We start from the raw sequence: 24,525 nt of genomic DNA on the forward strand, positions 1-24,525 counted from the left end.
TGCCCTGTTGCTGTTCTGATACTGCATTCTGCCCTCTGATGTGCTGCCTCTGATGTACCTGCTCTGTTGTCCACAATGCCCTGTTGATGCTCTGATACTGCATTCTGCCCTCTCACGTGCTGCCTCTGATGTACCTGCTCTGTTGTCCACAATGCCCTGTTGATGCTCTGATACTGCATTCTGCCCTCTCACGTGCTGCCTCTGATGTACCTGCTCTGTTGGGCACAATGCCCTGTTGCTGCTCTGATACTGCATTCTGCCCTCTGATGTGCTGCCTCTGATGTACCTGCTCTGTTGGGCACAATGCCCTGTTGATGCTCTGATACTGCATTCTGCCCTCTCACGTGCTGCCAATGATGTACCTGCTCTGTTGGGCACAATGCCCTGTTGATGCTCTGATACTGCATTCTGCCCCCTCACGTGGTGCATCTGATGTTCATGCTCTGTTGTCCACAATGCCCTGTTGATGCTCTGATACTGCATTCTGCCCTCTCACGTGCTGCCAATGATGTACCTGCTGTGTTGGGCACAATGCCCTGTTGCTGTTCTGATACTGCATTCTGCCCTCTCACGTGCTGCCAATGATGTACCTGCTCTGTTGGGCACAATGCCCTGTTGATGCTCTGATACTGCATTCTGCCCTCTCACGTGCTGCCTCTGATGAACCTGTCCAGTGCAATGGACTGTTGATGCACTTAGCCCCTCTCACGTGCTGCCTCTGATGGACCTGTCCAGTGCAATGGACTGTTGATGCACTTAGCCCCTCTCACGTGCTGCCTCTGATGGACCTGTCCAGTGCAATGGACTGTTGATGCACTTAGCCCCTCTCACGTGCTGCCTCTGATGGACCTGCTGTGTTGTCCACAATGCCCTGTTGATGCTCTGATACTGCATTCTGCCCTCTCACGTGCTGCCAATGATGTACCTGCTGTGTTGTCCACAATGCCCTGTTGATGCTCTGATACTGCATTCTGCCCTCTCGCGTGCTGCCAATGATGTACCTGCTGTGTTGGGCACAATGCCCTGTTGCTGTTTTGATACTGCATTCTGCCCTCTGATGTGCTGCCTCTGATGTACCTGCTCTGTTGTCCACAATGCCCTGTTGATGCTCTGATACTGCATTCTGCCCTCTCACGTGCTGCCTCTGATGTACCTGCTCTGTTGTCCACAATGCCCTGTTGATGCTCTGATACTGCATTCTGCCCTCTCACGTGCTGCCAATGATGTACCTGCTGTGTTGGGCACAATGCCCTGTTGCTGTTCTGATACTGCATTCTGCCCTCTCACGTACCTGCTCTGTTGTCCACAATGCCCTGTTGATGCTCTGATACTGCATTCTGCCCTCTCACGTGCTGCCAATGATGTACCTGCTGTGTTGGGCACAATGCCCTGTTGCTGTTCTGATACTGCATTCTGCCCTCTCACGTGCTGCCAATGATGTACCTGCTCTGTTGGGCACAATGCCCTGTTGATGCTCTGATACTGCATTCTGCCCTCTGATGTGCTGCCTCTGATGTACCTGCTCTGTTGGGCACAATGCCCTGTTGATGCTCTGATACTGCATTCTGCCCTCTGATGTGCTGCCTCTGATGTTCATGCTCTGGTGCCCACTTTGCCCATGCTCACGCATACACTGTGATTGCACCCCTATTATGTGTAATAAAGGTAGTAAATCACGTGTAGTGGTTTGTCGTAGTCATTCCTGCTTGCGTACTACAAATGTGTATTTCTATTGGCTTCGAATCTGTGGTTTCGGTAACATGACACTCCCCCTTCCAACGTCACGACCCTTGCAGGTATTCCCCTCCAGACAGCCAATGGTGTGTGCCTTACCTGCGTTGTCGTCGATAGTGGGCCAAGACTAGGACGTGGTGGATCGCGAAGAGCATCGGGAAAGCGTGTAGCGCTGGGTCCATGGTGGCGATCAGCTTGCGGTGGGTATCTCTGCTATGTATGTTATCTTCGCTGTGGGGAATAAGCCGTGTTCAGACAGGTTGTTTTTCCGCAGCGGTTTTATGTGTATTTTCCGCCATCTTGATTTGGGGGATGGTCGTAGACGTCAGTCCGTACGGCGGAGTATCTGGATTGGTAACGTCCGCCGCGTGGTCAGGTGTAGTTGGGCGGCGGTGCGTGCTCTTCCGTCGCGGACGGAATTTTGACACTCTTTCCTATCCTGATATGGCGGACGGAGTGTCCACGGCAGGCGGACACGGAAAAGGCATTTTCCGCGTACTCCAGGTCTGCGGTAGCTCTTCTGCCGCCATCCTAATGAGCCCCTTAGTCTGGAGCTCGGATTCTTCCAGCAGGGCAAGGTTGTATGTAGGCTGTAGCCGAAGCGTGCATCACGAGGCAGATTCCTCTTCCCCAGGGTCTCCATAATCAGATTTGCTGCTGCTGAAAAGCTCTGAGTGTTCTGCACTCACCTGGTCCCAACTGTGGAGACTATACTGGAGCCGATGCTGGATCTCCGATCCCCCTTAGGACCAAACCCATTCAAGGAACAGAAACTTCTTAAACCATGCGCTACTCTTGGAGGGTAAGGGTAATTTACAACAAGGGGTGGTGATGGACAGAGTCTCTGAATGAAGCAGAGTACTCTCACCCAGTCAAGAGATCAGGGCTAGATCCAACACCGTTTTTTAGCTCATTGCACCATCCCAGTTTCAGAACCTGGCTGTATGCAAATTAGTCTGTCCCTGGCCCAGGCCCAGTGCATCATGGGAACAGGGCAGACCAGACTACAAAAGCCAATTCTTACACTGGGAAGGAAACAAGCTTCCGGGGACCGGTTTCTGCCATTTCAGGCGTCTTCGGCCCGGCTTGCTTGAATCCTGATGGTGCAATGAGCAAGGGACTCACATCTGAGTATATGAATGAAATTCGTGCTGTACATCCTCTAAAGCCTTTGCTACATCTATAACACGCTGGGTGTCTTCAGACATGGCCTGGGACAGGTCTTGAATGTGTACCTGGTCATCCATATCGTCCAAACGGTGGAAGCATGCAAAGCTTGGCCTTCAGTCATGCACTCACCTAGTTCCAACCGCAGAGAAGACCTGTTCCCAACCGTGGAGACAATATTGGAGCTGATGCTGGACCTCCTATCCCCCCTCAGCGCCAAGCCCGTTCAAGGAACTCCTTAAACCAAGCGCTACCCTTGGGGGAGGTAGAGGGATCGGAATAAAATAAGAAAAGAGAGACTTGTGGTACTGGATCTGCTCAGCAGCTGTGCAACACTGCTAACAGGATTTATTGCTCCTTAGACTTTCTGTGTCTGCGGGGTGGATATGCACTGGCCCAGAACCTCTATTTTTCATTGGTCCAGTGCACTGGAAATAACAAGAGGAGGGAGTTACAATCAGTACACTAAGAGGCCTCTATATACAATAACAATGTATTGACTTCAGTGACATACACTTACAGGTATCAAGAGCGGCACAGATCACAAAATCACAGAATTAAACTCTGAATACAGATTGGAGTTACTGGCACTCATAAGAATTAAACTCAGAACACAGATCTCTAGTCAAGGTTCATATATATATCAAACACTCTGAAGTACTTTCTCTTGAGACTACTGTTCATCAGAAAAACACGGAGTTAAAGTCTTTAGTTCTTGTACAATCACAGTTCAAGCGCCAAGATTGCAAGAAGGGTCAGGAGCATGAACACACATGAAGTGCTGGAGTAAATCACAGAGAGGGCATGGATAAAAAGTCTATAGTCTTTGATGACGTGGGTACTTGGTCCTGCTTACTACTACAGGAGTATAAGTGAGCCCTAAGTAGTTGTGCAGGAGGAAGAGATGAAGGAGGCGTCAAGGCAGCTGGAGCCATGGGAAACACTGGTTCAGCTTGGACTTGAAGGAGACTAGAGTGCTTTTCAGTTCTGGCTGGATTCTTCAGGTGAGTGGTAGAAGTGAAGCTTGTTTCTCAGGGAGAGATGCCAAACCACGACTTATATACCCTCTCAAAGGCTCAAAGGATTAAACTAGTACACATGTGGCATGTGGAGCATATGGTAGTCTCGAAGGTTCTCAATGACCCTTAAAAGGATACAGGTGTTAGTACACTTGCTTTGACCTTACAGGAAGGGGAAGTGCAACCTGCCAGTTGGAAACAATTAACCAGGAAACAAATGTATTGTTTTTGCTTAAACTTGCCATTAACCCCACCACCAAAGAAACTCAATTTTTACTCTACTCGGTTTACTCCTCAAACGTATTTGGGCAGGCTGGCGATTTTATATAATCTGGGACAATTTGGTGCTCCCATACAAGAGAGGCGTGTTTCGAGTACCTAACTTTCAGCTTTATTACCTGGTTGCACAATGCCAATACTCCCATTGTTGATACAATGCTTTCGCTAGACTGCTATACACCAAACCAGAGGTGGACCTTGCTGCGCCAATGCCCCTTGTCTCCATATTTCTCAACGTGATCTCATTGGACCCCAAAGATCTCCAAATGCTTTCCACGCTACAGGAGCAGATTTTCTCCTCATGACTTGCAGAACTTGCAGATACACATAGCACATTCATGGGGTGAGATTATTTTCCCGGTTTCTCAAATTTTGGGAGATTGATCTGGGCACTGATCACTCATTGCCCTGCTGGGATACATCCAAGATCTCCCCAAAAGCACTAGACCATTAACCCTGATGGTGCTACTTCTAGCCAAATGTGAGGTTGCAATACACTGGGGGTAAGAGCCTGGCTCCCACCGCAACTAATTAAGTCACCAGCATGACCTACAGTGACACTACCAGTGAACTATATGCCTCTCTCCAACCCCCAACCTCTAGATCAAAAGATATTTGGCATCCCCTGCAAGTTTATTTGTTGTCCAATACTGATCAGTCCCAAGCACCCTGCTCCATCATATCAGAGCCTTCTCAAGAAATTCAGTAACTCACTCTCTTGCAGCACCTACCCCAAGCCCCTCCACTAGCCCCTAATAGATGCTATACCCATGACAGGTTGGTAAAACCCCACAGTATTTTCACCCCTACCCCCAAGTATTCCGCTTCCCTCTTTTTTTTTTTTAACACTCACTTTTCAGAACGTAAAGGTTGACTCCCCATTCTACATTCCTTTTAGACAGTATGGCCCTAGTGATCTTGTATGTTTGCTATTGAGATAACAGCAGGATTTATTGGATTCTTTTTTGTTTAGATTCATTCTCCTATTGTAAAACCATACCATATGGCATACATGGACTATGCTATATCTTTAATCAATACTTCCTTCGCTCTGCACAACTGGTCTTTGTGCTTCTTCTCCATGTGTTTTTCATGCAGAGCTGCACCATGGTGCTACTAGAAAGACCCTTTCTGCAGTACCTTTAAATGCGAATGCATGCTCGCTTCACCGTCAATGGCCATTACAATGCCTGTATGCCTCTGTAATGTTGATCTCTTTAATATAAATAAAAACAGTTGAAAAAACGAAAACACCAAGGACCTAATAATAGCTGGTGCAAGGTGCTCTATAGGTTCAGGGATTCTGGGGGAAGCTTGCAGAGATTCAATAGAAAACCACACCGAGGCGCTAGTAACAGCAGGTGCAAGGTACCTGATTGGTTTACATGTTCTGGAGGATGCTTGCAGAGACTCCAGCGCAATGAAATCATGGGCTTTGGGGAGCATTAGACATGGTTTCATAGTGTGCCAGTAAATGTCACATGGATAATACAATATGAGCCCTGCACGCTAGGTCCATGAGGGGGTCGTGACACTGAGTGGGAGAAACCAAAATCATTGGCCTAGCGGCAACGCATCTCAGTTGGCTCAGCTTGGCAGGTCAGTTGTGGTGCTATGGAGGTCTTTGAAGCCAAAAGGTTTCTAAGTCCCAGGTTTTAGGAAAGTTAGGAAGGGTACTTGTCGACATCAACCAAGGGTCCGGGACCTTGGGGACAGCGCTTAAGGGTCAAGACCCATTCCAGCAGAGCAAGCAGCAGGGTCCAGGGCAGGTCCTGTTGGGGAAAAGCCTCTTGTAGCTTGTAGTATCTCTGTAGCTTGAGCAGAACGTTAGCGTAATGGCCCATGGGAGAGCAGGTCCAGTCAAGCTCGTATCAGGTCACAGACAGCAGGTCCAGTCCTCTTCTGTTCTTCACAAGTTCCAGAAAGTGTTATGAGGAGGGTAATGGTGATGCTTCATTTATAGTTGACACTTGCCTGTCGGACGGGGTGACTCCGCGGGTGACTCCTGGCTCCTCCATAACTATTGGGGTAAAAGTTTCCAGGTGTTACCCTTCCCACGTCTGCAGCACTTCCTTTTTTCTCTTCTGAAAACAATTATACTGTGCCCCTGTCTGTCCAACTCCAAGATGATGATAACCCTTCTCCCTCTGTGCAGAGCCTTTGTGCTCACCCTGCGGTGTGGCCAGTGAAATGAGCAACCACTCCTATGTAGTCACTCGATACCAGTTCCAGGGAGGGGGGCAGCTCCTCTCGTACTAGGATTGATGCCTGCCGACTGAGAAAACAAAGGATGTTTTCTGACATGTTAGCTCCCAGGTGTCAGCTAGCATTTGCCTGTAGTAGGGTAGGTCTCTTTGAAGTGAATCAAGTTCTTGGGCACAACCCAGTTGGTCATCCTGCCTGAGGAACCGTACACCTCCCAACGCCCAAGGCTTGTGTCTCCACTCTAGAAGCAAGTTCACACCTCATCAAGGGAACTGTTCCTCTCCTCTGTTACAATTGAAACTGACGTAAATGGGCCTCAAGGGCCCCAGGTAGGGGAAAAGTAACTTTATAAAAGCTACTTTTCTACAATATTTTTTACAAATCGGACTACACAAGTGAGTTGGGCTTGTAATAAATATTTGAAAAAGTTCTAGAATGAAATGTGTAGGTGTTTCCTAGCCAGAGATAACATTATTAAGTGTAATATTGTATCAAAGTTCTCTCCTATAGAACAGCTAGCTCTACAGATAAAATAGCTTTTGGGGCCTAGTCATTGTGAGGACGTGTTTAACATTAACCTTTTTCATGTCCTACTTTTAAATAAATATTGTACCTCTAAAATTAGTAAGTACAAAATGGGAGTGGTCCGAGTTCGAGAATATTCAATTTACAGGTTATTCTGTATAACTCCATACAGACAAATGCCACACATTTATATTTGATTAATGTGACTCAACAATTCAAATGATAAAGTATACAATGTTCAAATTCAAATTGCATTTATTTCTGCAATTGATTGTTTCTGTAATTTGATCGAGACCGTCCTTTGATGCTCTCTATCCGTTGTCCTGATGAAGACCCCAACATGAGGCATGATATAACCCTTAACAGCACATGGGGGTCGAAACGTAGACTACGCCGAATGAAACACACCATAGGATTTAAAGAAATTATTGTACCTAGCCTATGAGTGATGTAATTTGGGAACATTGAAAATACTGTGTTTTTGTAAAGGCGTTTCTTATTTTAACGTGATGTTGCTAATTTCACACCACCTTTACCCAGTCCCTCACAACCATCTTGCACTCCCCTTTCCTTCTCACTGAGAGCACCTATAATGTAATGAATTTACAATTACGTTGAATATTGTTGAAACATATGAGATCCAATATCTTGATCAAATTACAGAAACAATCAATTGCAGAAATAAATGCAATTTGAATTTGAACATTGTATACTTTATCATTTGAATTGTTGAGTCACATTAATGAAATATAAATGTGTGGCTTTTGTCTGTATGGAGTTATACAGAATAACCTGTAAATTGAATATTCTCGAACTCGGACCACTCCCATTTTGTACTTATCTATTGACCCAGGTCTAGGAGTTCTAAGGGCCCACCCCTTTACAACTCGTACTCTAAAATTAGTAAAGCGCACAGCTCCTCAAAGGAGATCTTCAAAATTGTCAATAAGCTCTCTTGCCCTAATAATCCTGTCAATACAGATATGGCACAGTTCTTCTGTGACAACCTGGTGTACTTTTTTTGAAACCAAAATTCTGTCTGGTCTCCATTGTGCAAAGTTATGTCATCCCAAACTGCGATTTTGCCGTGGAAGTTAAGACATTACCATCCCATATGTTTGCTACCCACCCTGGCTAAAATACTTTTTCAGTCAGCAGCTCATTACTTTTATTGATACAATAAGCTTTTGGACTTATCTCACTCGGGTTTCAGAAGTGAGCACAGCACTGAATCCACATTGGTAGCTGTGGGTGACAGCATTAGATCACTGAGAGGCTGCGACTCTTATCATTTTAGATATGTTTGCAGCCTTTGACACAGTCTCCCCCTTCTTCTCACATCCTGTCTATCCCAATTTGGGATTAAAGGCAATGCTCTCAGCCTATCAAGATCTTGTCTCCCACATAGGTCTCAAACAGCAATGTGGGGACAGTTTGGATCAACACAGTTTTCCTCCCTTGTGGAGTTCCACGTGGTTCATTCTTAAGTCCCTCCTTCTTTAATAAATTTGTTTTGTCTCTTGTGAAGCTGATTCAGTCATTCGGATTTTGAGTGTTGCCATACGGTGACGACACCCAGATTGCCACCTTGTAGATGTTTATTCAGTGGCTCTGAACTTCAGGAATTGCATGTGGGAAATTAAAAACGGGATATAGGATAACTGTCTTAAATTAAATGTAAATCAGACTGAGGTCCCGATTTGTTGGCTATCATAATTCTATTTGGAATAACAACTGGTGGTCCAAGGTTCTTTTCGCCCCTGTCTCCCCATCAATTCAGAAAAAACTCTTGGGATTATCGAAGAGAAACTATTATTTGATTCACAAGTGAGCTGCACTGTTTCTTCTTGTTTTAACATCAAATCCTTGAGGAAAATCTTTCCCTTTATGCTTTATGATGCGCGGAAAACGGTGGTGCTAGCTTTGATTTTATTGCGGCTGGACTATTGTAATGCATTTATCTCAACATAAAGTTCCTTTAGCTAAACTTCAAACTGTCCAGAATGCTACTTCTCAAATTATTCTGGACATCCCCAAACATCAATCAGTGTCCGAGGAACTGATGAAACTGCATTGGCTTCCGGCGTGGAAAAGAATTACTTTCAAGTCTCAATGCATTGCACATAAGGTCTTATATAATCAAGGCCCCAGGTTTCTCAGATCTAACTACCAGTGGTACATACTCAGCAGTATTCGTCATTCATCCACGTGCAAACTGGTGGTGGTACCTAGCCTCCGTTGCATCATATGGGGGAGAAGACCCTTCTCATTTTCCACAGCTAAATTGTGGAACTCATTAACACGTCACAGAACAGAAATTGTGAATCACCTGCTGTTTAGGAAAAATCTTAAAGCTTAACTATTTACTCTGTAAGTGGGTCTCCATCTCATATGTTAGGTTTCCTCGCCCTCCATTTCGTGTTTTAGGCGTGATGCCTTAACACCTTTGGTTTTATACGCACTGTATAAATAGGTTTTTCACTTACTTTTATTTGAAATACCATGCACCTTGCCTTATGGGCAGTAAAGCCTACCTAAGGGTGACTTATTAATATTTACCAGGAAGCTTTCGGTCTGTCAAAAGAGATTATTTTGACATGTCGAAATTGCAGTTTTACAACTGCACAGACACACTACACATGGTAGGTTTACATTCATGTTCCGCTGACACTAGTGAATGGCACAATGGGTGTTGCAGGCCTCTTGTGATGTCTAACTTACAGGACCTGGGTATGCTTTTGTAGAATATACTAGGGACTTATAGGTAAGATAAATATGCAAATTAGGGGTATGCCTAATTCATCATGTAGAAGGGGGCACACAGGTCTTAATCACTGATACCAGGTTAGAGTGCGCATAGTTCTACAGCCTGCTAAAATGTGGTTAAGAAAAGGCAAAAAAACAAAAAGCAGAAACAGGATTGAACATTCAGAAACGGCAATTGTGCTAAAAGTACCCTAGCTGCATGTTATGTTTTGGTTGTTTTACCTTCGAGAAAAACGTTTCATGATGTAAGTGGGCATTAACACAATAATTACTTTATCTCTGATCAATAATGTACACAGTAGGTTATTTTGTGGTTGTAAATATATTTGTGTTTATTTTTTTTTCCTTGTAGATGACATGAAAAATGAGGAATCCTTTGGCTCTGCTTCGCCGAACAAAGAACAAGTATATGTGAAAAATAAAGGTAGAAACAAAATATCTTCAACATATTGTTTAGCATATTGAATGTATAAACAATCAAAAAAACTGTTCCTGGCTGAGAGTTATGCCTGTTATATGGCAGACTGCAGGAGCTGGGCTAGAGTCTGTTAAATGCCCGGTCAGTGAACATAATGCTTTTACAGAATCCCTTTGATTGTCTCTGAGTGAGGCACAGTCACCTTCCATTGGTTGATGTTCTGCATCACTTCAAGGTGAAGTTAGTTATGTACACTGAGGACACCCAGATCCTTTGCTTGAATGTATTCAAGAAAGTGAATGGATTGTCTTTAGTCCTTAGATGCACTGAACTACCTAACACGTAATCCAACCAACACCGAGTTTATGCTCATTTATACATTCATACATTATAGTCACGCCCTTAAATCATTAAACGCCCTCTTGGTTAGAAAAGATTGGTATTAAGTGCCCTCGGGCACAAGAAGTTTGCTCGTGGAACACTATTCCTGAAATGATCCAAAAACAGTCCTGCCTTTGGATATTTCACAAGGAGATAAAACTTCATTTTGTACTTTTTAAGACTGTTTTGGTGCATGTAAACGTTAAGCTTTATTCTTTTAGAAACAAGAAATAATGTATTGGATAAATGATGGAATTCATAAGTACTGGTAAATAAAAAAATAATGATCGTGCAATAAATTCAACCTCTGTAGCATAGACAAAATATAACAATGCAGTAACAGCACAGATCCTCTAAAACATACAAAATTTCCCAAAACAGTTCCCAGTATCAGCTGAACCAGGTAACTCATATTGGATGTTTGTGATATTTACTGCAACCTGTAAAGGTGTACTTTCATCAAATCAGGTTGGGATTGTAACTGTAAGGTTTGTTAGAGGGAAGACTCTGGAACATGACTGGAGGTCCGTTCTCGATCAGCAAAGTTTTATGTCAAGCCATGTATACCTTTTTGTATGCACTATAGTCTAGACTGATAAAAAGCTGGACAGTCAGGGATGATTCACAAAGCAGGCATACATTTGCTCATTTAGTTTCCTCCTGTTCTTACGGTAAGTTTCTTGTTGTTTTAGAATTCCTAGTTTTCCTATTGATGTGCAATTGATTTTCCCATTCATAATTTTCCATAGCATAATAAACACTGTATAAATGTAATTCATGAGTACAAATGCTCTTCACTACATTTTTATGTTTCCCTTTGGAGAATTTCCTACTCTAAATCCTCAACAATTTTGAAAGCAGTCCTTGTTCTTTGCCACATTGGACATAGATATCATATACTCTTAGCCTTGATAGCAGTAAAAACTAAATCCATATGTTTCACCAGCAATTACTCCCACATGCCCATACGTGGGGCTATTCGACTCCACGACTATTTCTCCCTGCCCCGGAAGTGATGGAGAGGGGTCACATATAGACACCGCCTCTGCACACTGATGTATGTTGCTTTATTTATGCACCCTTCGACGTGGATCTACAGTGCTGTTCCCAACGATGTCAGTTGTGCTAACACCAAAGTTCCAAAGAGCTAGAATTTGTGCAAAGTGAAATGTTCCCGCAGACCACTGACTTGAAATTGCTCTATGAAAGTAAGAAGCAAAGTCGGTCACTGATCCAAAATCTATTTGCATATGGTGTCTAGGTACCCGGCGTCACTCAAAGTCATCCGACAAATGCTGCCTGATACAGATGCAGGACAGTCAGTCACAGATCCCAACAATATTTGCATATGGTTTCAAGGTACTGGATGTCACTCAAAGTCATGCGACAATTGCTCCCTGATGCATCAGAATGTGATGAGGGACCAAAACTCTAGATTGCAGCACACAAGAAATGGTTGCACTCAAAACAGTGACCCTGCTCCTAGATGCATGACTGCTCCCGTTCTATACCATGGTGCTGTTCTCACTGCAAGTTCTTGGGTATGTCCAAATACAAGTGGTACTTGGGTGGTTCACATACTCCGGTATTATTGTTATTGTATCTGTGGTAGGGTGATTAGTTAAATCTTAGGTGTGCAGCAGGGTATTTCTTTCTGATCAAAAGTGTGTTTAAAACACCTAAAAGAAGGGCTCCCCGCTGGGGAAGTGTCCCCTCGGTGCATCCAGGGGAAACTTCCCCACGGGGGAGCAATTCTTATAGGTGTTATGAACAAATATAAGTTGTGCCACAACAGTAAAAAGGCCAAGTTGGAGTTGCCTCCCTATTGCCACTGCAGCAACAGGAAATGGAGGGTGTGTGAGTGGGGGGGAGGGATGTTAGTCAAGCAGTTGCCACTCCAAGAGTCTCACTCCCCTTGCCTCATCCCACTTTGGTCTTGTTCAGATGCTTGGTGCCTCAAGTTCCTTGCAACACATAGAGAGCTTTAAAGAGGCCATGCTACATATTTTCAGACTGAAGCGGACTCCTTTTGGGGCACCTTCAGACTCTATTTAGCTGTGTGGGCCCCAGTCGCACATCTGCCAGCGAGCCTCTCTCCTACAGAAACTGACCCCATTGGGGGTTCTCCAGACTTGTGTCTGGTGCCGGCCCACACCTCCCACGAAAGGCACGCCGGTTCCCATTTGCGCTGGTCCCGACCCGACTCCGGGAGTGTCCTTTCTGCATCCAGTCTCCACACTGGTTTCATATTTACTGCACGATTTCCATCTGTGGCTGGTGAAAGAAACCTATGCACCTTTCCACCACGCCCTCTTTTGCCTTGTGTCAGCTTGCCTTACAAAATAATCAAAATCTCTAGTACACTGAATGATTCCCAGCCGCTTTCCTGATGCCTGTACCACAAGAGACTAAAGGCCAAGTTCGGCTCAGATTAAACAATCCATGGGTTCCAAAATGTACCTCATGATGGTTTCGGCAATGAGGAGGTGGACCACTTGCTCCTTCCTCGCTATACTGATGCTGGATTGTACATGGATTTGTAGAATGCTAGTGGTCTGGACTCCTGAGACTGAATTAGAATCCATCCCCACCGGGACTACCAAAAGAAGGTAAGGCCTCATTCGTATTTGTATATAGTGCGTCAGAAGTATTTGATTTTGGACACAAGACAGCTTGTTGACAGAAGTCGTGCAGCCTTGGCCTTGGACAGTTTAATGGCCTCATGGATGAAGCCATGCTCAGCTCCTCCAGTTAGTCGCACAATAGCTAGATGACATAGGCTCACCACTGGAGACCTAGCCTTTCTCACTCCGTATCTGACTCCTGAAACTTATATGGGTCAAGAGTATATAAGCAAGGGGAACCAAAATGCATCCCTTTTTTCGCCCCCAGATAGGGAGTCAAAACACATTGCCACACATTTGGCAAAAGAATGTTTGAACTTTCAGCACCAAAATGCTGCCTGTCAATTGGGCCTTTATATAGATGTCTGGCAAGATCTTGCTAGCCACCCCTGATGAATTTAGAAATGCCTTTGCTAAATGATTGAGGATAGACAAGATGTCACAAAATATGTTTTGAAAGCAAGCCTAGACACAATGACCTTTGTGGTCTGTGCCATGGGCACCAGTTTGATGATTAGCCGTCATGCTTGCATTGCACGGGCTTCTTTGGTGGCATATAGTTATAACTCATTGACATGGATTTTTATGGCTCCAGTCTTTTCGGAGGAAACATTGGCACTACTGTTCTTCAGAGAAACACAGAGCTAAAGTCTTGAGTTCTTGCGCAGTCACAGTTCAAGCACCAAGGTTGCAAGAAGGGCCTGGATCATAAAATCACAAGAAGCGCTGGAGAAAATCATGGAGAGGGAATGGAGGCGAAGTCTATAGTCTTTGAAGACGCAGATACTCGGTCCTGCTTACTACTACAGGAAGACTAGTGCACACTAACCTGATATCAAGTACTTAGCCTTGTTCTTCCACTTGTCTGAAGTTCAAAGAATATCTCGAGGCTTTGACTCAGGGAGTCGCAGTGTAACATGAGTAGATGTGTAGGCGAAAGAGATGAAGGAGGCTTCAATGGAGCTGGAACCACATGAACCACTGGTTCAATTTGGACTTGAAGGAGACTAGCGCACTTCTCGGTTCTGGCTGGATTCTTCAGGTGAGTGGGAAAAGTTAAGCTTGTTCCGCAGGGAGCGAGGCCAAGCTACAACTTGGGGTTGGGCATGGTTTGTATACCATCCCGAAGGCTCAAAGTATGTAGCTAGTTCACATGTGACACGTGGAGTACATGGCAGTCTGGAAGGTTCTCAATGACCCTTAAAGGAAACGTGTTAGTACACTTGCTTTGACCTTACTGGAAGGGCAGGTGCAACTTGACGGTTGGAAGCATTTAACAAGGAAACAAATGTATTGTTTTTGCACGAACGTGCATAATGGAAAACAACACTAAGGCCATAGTATCAGCAGATGCAAAGTACTCTATTGGTTCAAGAGTTTTGGGGGATGCTTGTAGGGACTCAAGCACAATGGATTCATGGGAAACATCATGGTATCATAGCATGCCATAAAACCCCACAGGGGTAATATAATATAAGCCCTGTGCACTAGGCCCACTACACCGAGGGCGCATAAGTGGGGTCGTGACAGTTCCCCCCAACAAGGAACAACCTGCAGGGTGTGTTTTGTCTGGGTGACGGGCATGGAAGGAACAAACCAGGTGAGGGGCATGAACATTGTTCACTGGTTCCCAAGAGTGCCCCTCAGGACAATACCCTTTCCAAGTAATCAAGTAAAACAATTGTCCTTTCTCATGCTTAGTAGAAAAGATTTTCTGTACCTCTGATTCAAAGTGACCATCCACTGTTCTAAGTGTGGTGGTAGAGAAGGACGGATCTGGGCACAATAAGACTTAAATAGGGACACATGAAAGACTGGACTAATGGGTAACTCTTCTGGCAACTGTAATTTCACAACTACTGGGTTAATGATTAGTTTGATAGAACAGGGACCCACATATCTGGGTTAGCTTACTGGGCCCCTGTGATCGCGGGTGTTTAATTATTATTTTTTTTTTAAACATTTTCATTTGCTTTTTGTATATAACTGAACAATACAGTCATGTATTCAGCAACACTTCTCCCTCTAATTCCACTCCCACCCCCCCTGAAAAACACACTGTTGATATGCAGTACAACGCAGAATTGTAAAAGTGGACTATGCATCAAGATCCCATCTCTCCATTCCCCCCTCCATCCCCACCCGCCCTCCCTTATATGAACTAGGAACGCTACGGTATGCTCAATCATTCCCCAGTCCTCCATCCAGTCCATGATAATGTCTCCACTTAGACCAAATTTTTCGAAACTTTCTAGGGCACCCCCTTGATTTGTAGGTCACCCTCTCAGCCGCCATGTAGAGGTCTAGACCTTGCCTCCATTCCTCCAGGTCGGGAGGAGTCGGGGACCCCCATCGTTTCGCAATGTCTCTTTTGGCTACCACCAGGGCTAGGACCAGGAAAATTATAAGTGGGCGTGGCAAATCCACATCATTGGACATTCCCTTGCGTCAGTGGAGCTCCCAGGACCTCCCGCAATTCTGAGAAAACACGGGACCAGTATATTTGGATCACTGTGCAGGTCCATAGTGTATGATAGAAACCACCCTCAGCCCCGTGGCATCTGAGACATCTGTCGTTCTCGATTTTCCCCATTTTATGTAGTCGTACCCAGTCGTAGTATGTCCTATGCAGTATATTATATTGATTAAGGCGCAGCCTCGATTTTATCGCTACCTCACGGGGGTGCATTAACACCAACTCCCAGTCTAGATCTTCTAGTGTTCCTACATCACTCTCCCATGTAACCCTGAGCTTCGCAAGGTCCCCCAGCATATTGTTGGTTAGTGTTTTGTATGCAAGTGAGACTGCTGTCCCCTGAATCCGCTCCTGCAGAAGCCGCCCCTCCAGTGGAGCATACTCCGATATCCCTAACAGTTGTAGTTGTTGCGCTTTCCACGCGTGGCGGAACTGGGTGTACTTAAAAAACTGTGAGTTTTGCAGTCCATAATCAGCTCTTATATTCTGGAAGGACTTCAGTTCTCCCTTAGCTATAACATCCCCGATGGTAGAGATACCAATATCATCCCATCATTTGAAACCTTTTAGTTTGTGTAACTCACGTAGCCACGTACAGTGCCAAAGTGGTGTCTGGCGAGTGGGGGTCTTGTCCCAGCCCGTGCGTTTCATGGCTTTATTCCAGGCTCGTAATGTCATAAGGGTAGCCGGGAGCAGTTTGTGTTGAGCGGACCCTCCATATAAGTAGTGCAGCAGGTTGTGTGTGGATAGTGTATGTCTTTCTAGGGCATAGGTGGGATGGTCTGCCGGCAGGTGTAGCCACTCATTAATCGGGGTCGTGTGTTCCACCCAATAATAGGCTTCCAGATTCGGGAGTGAGATTCCGCCACTATACTGGTGCCTCTGAAGCGTGGACAGCGCTATCCTAGGTTGTTTTCCTAGCCAAAGAAATGCCCGGAGATCCGAATGAATCTTGTGTAACAATGTGTCTGGGAGGGAATAATATTCATTTTGTAAGGCGTACAAGTATTTGGGAAGGATAATCATTTTATATAAAGCTGCTCGCCCTAAGAGTGTGAGTGGCAGGCGCGCCATCTTTCCATGTCCGTGGTTGAGTTTAGTGAGACCCTATCTACATTTCTCTGAAGGGAGAGTGCCTTATCCAGGGTAATGTAAATCCCTAGGTATTGAAAGCCCTCTGTAGTAGTTATTAATTTTTGGGGCAGCGTCGTCCAACGATCACCTCCCCCTGGGTCATATAGGATTGATTTATGCCAGTTAGTTGTATAACCGGAAAGGGCACCATAATTTTCCAGCTCCCGGAAGAGCTCCGGGATGGTCGTCTACGGGTCAGTGATGTATAGAAGGACATCGTCCGCATATAGGGACAGCTTCTCCTGAGCCGCATCTACGTCTGTTATTCTGAATCCACTAATTGTCGAGCTCTGTCGGACCCTGGCCGCCATGATTTCAATGGTGAGTGTGAAGAGAAGGGGGCGATAGAGGGCATCCCTGTCGGGTCCCTCTCTGAATCTGAAATTCCCGGGATAGACTCCCGTTCACTTTTACCCTGGCTTGTGGTACAGTGTAAAGGAGGCGAACCCAGGCCCGGAATTTGGGGCCAAAGCCAAATTTTTCTAACACCCCTGCCAGAAATGGCCAGTGCACCGCATCAAAGGCCTTTTCTGCATCGAGGGAGAGGAACCAGTGCGGTGCCTCTCTGTCACGTACCTCTTGAAGCCAGTTGTGTGTACGTCTGAGATTGAATTTTGTAGCTCTGTCAGGGAGGAAACCGGTTTGGTCTAGGTGTATCAGATCCGGTATCACCGGCCGTAGCCGGATCGCCAGGACTGTCGCAAGGAGTTTCACCTCTGTGTTCAGGAGGGATATAGGTCTGTAGGATGAGCAGTCCTCTCGCGATTTACCCTCTTTGTAGATTGGAACGATTATTGTCCCGGAGAGGTCAGCGGGGAGCCTCTCCTCCTGGTAGGCACCTAAGAAAAGGTTCCTCAAGTGTGGAGCCAGTATGTCCGTCGTACATTTAAAGAATTCCGCCGGAAAACCATTGGGTCCCGGGGCCTTCCCAGGCCTCAGTCTGCCAATCGCTAAAGAAACATCCTCTGTCGTGATGTCGGCTTCAAGGGCCTTAACTGCGTCCGGGTCTAGGGATGGTACTTCAATCTGGCTCATATATCGGAGGGCATCATCACTCGAGCCTAGGTTCCTAGCGGTATAAAAACTCTCATAGTGGGCAGCGAAGGCCTCAGCGATGTGTGTATCTGTGCAGGCAAGGCTACCGTCTACACCCTTAACTTGTTCTACCCACTGCGCTGCCCGCTCCTTCCTACTAAGCCATGCTAGGAGTCTGCCCGATTTGTCCCCCACGTCATACAGGCGATGAAGGGTGGCCAGGTTCTGTGTCTTAGCCTCATCCGTCACCAGGTCCCTGTAGTGGCGTTGTGCATCTACTAGTTTTCTCAGGGCGTTAGGGGATTTGTCGCACAGGTATTCTCTCTCCAGGTCTATTATGGTCCGCTCAGCCCCTGCCACCATTCCCTCAAGTTTTTTCCTCTCTTCTCCAGTTCTACTCATTATCCTGTCTCTCATGACCGGTTTCAGGGCTTCCCAGAGGGTTACTCCTGAGTCAACCGTTCCCTCGTTTTCAGCCAGGTAAACTGGTGTATCTGCCCGCACCTCCTTCAGGAGCGTTGGGTTTTTGAGTTCCCAAGCGTCCAATTGCCAGGTGGCCCCTGTAGGGTTGCGTCTGTGACCTACTTTGATTAGTAGAGGCGAGTGGTCTGAGATACCTCTCACCCTGTATTCTGCGGTCGAGTCCGTGGTAAAGTCTTGTCTGGACATAAAGATATAGTCTAGTCGCGAGAAAACCTTATGGGGGGCCGAGTAAAAGGAGTATGTAAGTTGCCCCGGGTGTAGCCAACTCCAAACATCAGTAAGACCAATTGTGGAAATCATCTGGGCCAGTGGTGTCTGGGTAATCTTAGCGGGCGGCGACCCTGAGCGAGCCAGCTTTCTATCCATGACATCGTTGAAGTCCCCGCCCACTAATTGAATGGTGTCGGCCGATTCTAGAAGTATGTTTGCTAACGTCTTGAGTGCATTCGCCTGTAGTTTAGGGGGGGCATATACGGACACTAGTGTGTATGTGCGTCTACGCCACTTCCCTTGTACTCCAACGCACGTTCCCTGTGGGTCCACCCATGTGCGTGTGATGCAGAACGGAGAAGTGGTCTTTAGGATGATGGCCACCCCCCTGGAATCAGTAGTGTATCCCGCGTGGGCCAACACTTTGTATCGTCCCCTAGCAATGAAGGAGCAATTGGACCCCTTGAGGTGCGTCTCTTGTAGGAAAATTACATCCGATCCTATTCTTTTTATGTATGCGTTCACTAGTCCCCTCTTAACCTTGTTACCGAGACCATTCACATTCCAGGACAGGGCGCTAAGTTTGGAAAGGTCAGTCGGTTGTGTATCTAATGTACTTGCCATTCTGATGTTTTAACGTGATAGCGTGGGTGTTTCCTGGTGTATGAGCGGAGAATGTTGCAATAATAAACATGACTGTAAACAATCAACTGTTTCCCCCCCAGAATCCCCCCCAACAAATTGTCCGAACTTCCCCAGCCCCCACCACCCCCTCCCCACCTTCTCCTCCCAGCCATCCCATACTTGTAACCAAGAAAACACGAGACTTTTGGGCGGTAAAGGTCTATCGCCCTCCCGCAAACCACCCCAACTTGAAGGACACTAGGGCTCCAGTCTAGGCCGCCACCAGCTTAATTGTCCAACCAGTGACTGGACGAGTTCTGCCGTCCCGTAGGCCGCTAGAGGTGGCACCTAGTCAGGCTGAGAACAATAGTGCCAAACAATATTCAAAAAGTGGTGTTTGTAACTTGCGTGTCTCCGGCAGTGGCTTACTGCAGTTCCGGATACCAATTCCATACTTCCTCACGAGTGGGAATCTTGTGAGTCCAGGCCGCAGTCCTCCGCGCCTCCAGTAGCCCCCTGTTCCATCTCCCGGATCGCCGCGACCAGGGGGTGTAGGGAGTTATCTGTCGAGACCTCAAAATCTGACGAGCGTGCACTAGCCACATCGGCCATCTCGTCGACGATGCGGTTGTCCAGGCTGTTGAATCTGTTACCCGGCGTCGGATTCACCTCCGTGGTTACGTTTCGGTCTCGTTCTCCTCTGGTCGATGCAGTGCGTTCCGAATTCAATGGGGAGAGTGTATGGCGTTTCATCCTAGGGATGTGGGACCGTTGTGTCGTTGGCGGGCTTCTCCGGAAGTTGGCTGCCGCCATTTCGAATCTGACCCTACGGCCCTCCTCCTCCGCCCCTCGGAGCAGGGGTCTTTCCTCCAACCACTCCCAAGCCTCTTCCGGGCGACTGAAGAAATGCGACCTGCCCTTATATAAGACCTTTAGCTTCGCCGGAAAGAGCAACATGTAGGATATGTGCATGTCACGCAGTTTTGCTTTAACTGAATCATACGAACGGCGCTGTTTCTGCACATCCTGGCTATAATCCGGGAATATCATGATGTTTGCATTTTCCGGTCTAAGTTCCCCTTTTTTCCTTGCCTCTCTCAGGATGAGGTCCCTATCAGCAAAGTTGAGGAAACGGGCAATGATCGGCCGTGGCCTCGCTCCCTCCGGAGGTTTCATTAGCAGGGCCCTGTGCGCCCTTTCTATGATAAAGCAGTTCGAGAAGTTGGCCTGTGGGAATGTCGCTGTTAACCAGTCTCGGAGAAATGCTGCAACGTCGGTCTTCTCAATACCTTCTCTAAAACCCACGAAGCGGAGGTTGTTGCGTCTTGCCCTATTTTCAGCATCATCAACTCTCCACAGCAGCTGCTTGTGTGAAGCCTGTAGCTCCGCCATATCTTTCTTTAGTGCAGTAAGGGAATCCTCCGTCTCGCTGATTCTGGTCTCAGTGGCGGTCACTCTCTCCGTTAGATTCCTGAAGCCCTGGCGTAACAAGAGGACCTCTGAACCCACCTCGCCTATTTTTGTCTCCAGTGCCATTCTAGAGTTCTGGATATCTGCCCTTGAGGCCTGTATTGCCTCCATAATGATGGTCGTGTCTGTACTTGTGCCAGGCGGTGCCGGGGCCATCTCCCTTTGAGATCGTGCCGTAGCGTAGCTGTCGATGGTTTCCTGTCTGGCCGTCCTCTGGGCAGGGTCCCTTTTCCCCATGACGGGCCCCGGGCCTGAGCAGTAGCCACTCCCTGTGGCCTGAGGGTCGGTGCAGGCGGCAAGGGGGGGGGAAGAACACCCAAGTCTGAGCACCCTAGCTCAGTAGGACTCGCCTACAACGGATAGTCCGGCTGGAGTGGGCATCTGTGGATGGGCGGATGCGGGGAGGGAGCCTCCCAGGGTCTCACACACAGCTACCTGTTCAGGCGGGTATCGCTTCCCTCCACTGTGCAGTGCCTCCGGCTGTATCGGGGCCCCCCTCTATTGAGCGTCGAAAGTAGGCAGCTCCCCCGATGTATCCCTCAGGTGAACAACAGCTTCAGTGGGTGCCAACGTTACTCACACCCTTGCCTTACTGAGGGGGGGGGGCCCCAGCGTGGTTCGTTGTCTCGAGAGGGACGGCGCCGGCCCGATCAGGGCCCGGTCACGGCGCTCCCCAGTGCGTCCCCAGCTCTCCCTCTCACGGCGGCAACACAGGTCGCGGGCCCTCGTCGACATTGTTCGAGGCCTCCCCCGTCCCACGGCGGCGTCGACAGGCCAGGCGGGAGGGTAGGAGGCAGCCGCAGGTCAGCCAGCCACGTCGGACTCCTCACAATTTAAGTCCCAGTCTCAGGGTGGAGGTGGGGGAGGGGGAAGGGAGCACCAGGATTCACGGCCTCTTGAGCGAGGCGGCCCCCCTCCTTACCCGGACCTCTGTCGTCAGCGGACTCCACCGTCTCGGTGCTCTCCTCCGCAGCCGTCCGCCGCGGCTCTCGGCGATTCTCCAACCGGCTCTCCCACTGGCCCGGCAGGGACCCTCCGTCCGGATCACCATTCTGCTGCTTCCAGACGTAGGCGGACGGGGCCGCCCGCCTCACCTCCAGCCGGGCCGTATTACCAGATCCGCCAATAAAGAGGGGCCGCAGGCAGCGCGACCCCAGAGCCGGGCAGCGCTCCACTTAGGATGAAGGAGCGGGCGCCATCTTGTCGCGGGTTCGCCGCAGCCTCCCGCGTTCCCCGCTCAGCGCCGAATATGGTCCCGTGTTTCAGCAGGATACCTCAGATCGGGCTTCTAGGTCCGCGGAGTCTCACTGGCTTCAATTTAGTGGAGTTTTGGAAGTTTGTGGGGCTGTTTTAACGACGGATTTGTGCAGTAAGCCGGGAGCCGAGGCACGTCTTACTCCACCATGCTGCTGGCCACGCCCCCGCGGGTGTTTACTTTTCAGACTAGCGTAATCTCCAACCTTGCAGTCTGGCTATTGTTGTCTGTCTGTTAGTTTGTTTTTACATACTTAGCCTGATGCAAGTGTGATAATACCTGCTGTTGTGGATCAGCCAGATGTGTTGCAAAGTCTTGTGTGGTAGGTACATACTCAGAGTGCATTACAACATTTTCGGGTAATGTAGGTGGATGCATACCAGTTAAACAATAGAAGGGTCAAACCCCTGTGGCTGAATGCTGTGTGTTATTGTAGGCAAAATATGGAGTTATCTCAATGAAAATGGAACGTAGAGCTTGTTGCCAGGGTGGAATGTTGCTCTTTGTAGGGAAGGAGTAGTTGAGGCTGACAAGCTGGAAGGAAGAGCTGTAGGTATCTGTCATTGCATCTTACTTAATAAAGATACTTCACTTCACATCCTGCGTTGGAGTGGATCTTTACATTGGCGCTAAGTTGAACCCAGTCAGCACAGGGGGCAGCCAACAAGTACAATACCTCCACCCCTGGATGAACCTGCTACCAAAAGAACCAAAGGAACTGGATAAACCTACTACCAAAGAAACTAAAGGAACTAAATTAACCTACTACTAAAGGAACCTGCTGCTTAAGGAACTTGCAACACAGTAAGTACCTAATTGGGCTGCTAAGCTATCTAAACCAACTTCTGTGCCCCTGTATGCTGGGTGATTGCTGTTTACTCGTACTGCGTACTGTTGCCAGCGCTGATAGAGTTCTTGACTCCCACAGCCGATTGTGTGCAATTTTTCTTTAGTTATGGAGCACTTATTAACGATTTATTCCGCAGCTAATCGTATGCAATTACAACTATTTACTTGCAGCCGCGCTCGCAGTTGATTACAAACTGTTGGTTGGAACCTATTGCTGCTTTTGCTAGGGGCAAGGGTTTCGCTGGTGTCACGGAACTGTTTCTTTTATTCTTAAATTGGCAAAATCTGTAAATGCTGTGCTCGTGCTTCACTTGACATGTAAAATGTTTGAGAATAAACATTTTACTAACTAGCAATGGAACACTCACCACTGAGCTCTGTCTTGAAGTGGGCTCTTCGGCTAAGAAAACCGACGCACGCCACGTCCTGCGGCGGCCATTTTGATAGGTTGGAAAAACCTCACAAGGTGTGCCCTTAGTATCAACGTGCTGCCCGCTCTATTTCTTAAAGAAAACCGATGCACGCCATGTACAGCGGCGGCCATTTTGAGAGGTTGGGAAAACCTCCGGCTGACTAAATGAAACCAAAATGTTTTTCTCATTGGGAACATTGTTTTCTCGATTGAAACAACATTTCGCATCACAACTCTGATTTTCATCACACGTTCACCTGTATCCCTTCTACCTGCATCACCACTGTATCTATACGATGTTCTGTTTTGTTATTTTAAAGTTTTTATCTTAATTTACTGCTAATCTTTTCTTCGTGTTCGTGGGGACCCTTCCATTTCTTGGAAAGAATTGAAAAAGTTATTTCTAACCTATGTGCTAGCAACTGGTGTGAACAAATAGGGTGTGGTGCGCAGGCAAGTGTAGTAGATGTTGTAGTATTTCTTTGATGTTTACATCCTCGTGCTGTGTTATGGCACGAGGATGTCTCCTTACACTCTGCATCATTTGTAATGTGTTCTTTGTTCCGTGGCGGAACGCTGCATGCCAGGGTTCTAAGTAACGTTATTCTGTTGTTGGATATCCTGGTATGCGGTGTGAGGTCCGGTTGTGGGTGCAGCATACTTTAAATTAAACAGCTAGAATTACCCATGAAACTGTGTTCTGGCTCTTACCACATTTGGCGGCAAGGAACTTACCCTACAGCTGCACCCACCAATGTTGTTTTCGCGTGCAATGACGGATTCTACCTCAAGAACAGAAGACTTTCCTCTCCTGTTTGGTTCTTTTCATGATGCTGGCAAACATTTCAGTTCCACGTTGCTTAAGATTGGCAATTGGATCCTCATCAAGAATCCCAAAAATGTTTTTAAGGGTTCTTCAAAATTCTCTCCACCTGTCTGTTGTAAATGTATTTTACCTTCTTTCTTATGTAGCCCTTCCTTTGTGTCCTTTCCCATACTGTTATAGAGTCTTAGGTGTTCTAAGCTCTTGCCTGACTTGTGTAGATTCTATAGCCAGACAGTTGCGAGTTGGGTCAGCTGAGATGGTGGATTGCTCTTTCCTATTTCTTCAATAAACTACCTTTATGGGTGTTACAACTCTTGCTGGTATACTGCATCTATTACTTATGATCCTGCGCCCCTATAGAAAATATGTCATAAGCAACGCTACCCAACTCCACAATACTCACCAATAATCATATAACACACACAAGGCCCATAAACAGAACATATTTTTGGGCAACTGAATCATGTGACCTAATTAATAAACCTATTTATAAAATATATACACATTTATACACAACTGCAGTATAATGAATTCACCATGGTTTTTGTAAACTTTTGCATTTAATTAAGCCACTTAGGCAAATGAATCTGCTGATGGTAACGACTGTGAAATAACAAGGCCAGCTTGTCTTTT

General features: G+C 46.9%; 1 protein-coding gene across 1 annotated transcript in view; it reads left to right on the top strand.

Moving 5' to 3' along the window:
- The window catches only part of TRIM25 (tripartite motif containing 25), a 570,281-nt gene that overhangs the window by 240,241 nt on the left and 305,515 nt on the right, over nt 1-24,525 (top strand). The window contains exon 5 of the mRNA XM_078654404.1: nt 10,048-10,119. Coding sequence (XP_078510530.1) covers nt 10,048-10,119 — 72 coding nt within the window. The remainder of the gene's footprint in view (nt 1-10,047; nt 10,120-24,525) is intronic.

The sequence above is a fragment of the Lissotriton helveticus genome, chromosome 7 (assembly GCF_964261635.1).
Source record: "Lissotriton helveticus chromosome 7, aLisHel1.1, whole genome shotgun sequence".
In the NCBI taxonomy this organism is placed as follows: Eukaryota; Metazoa; Chordata; class Amphibia; order Caudata; family Salamandridae; genus Lissotriton; species Lissotriton helveticus.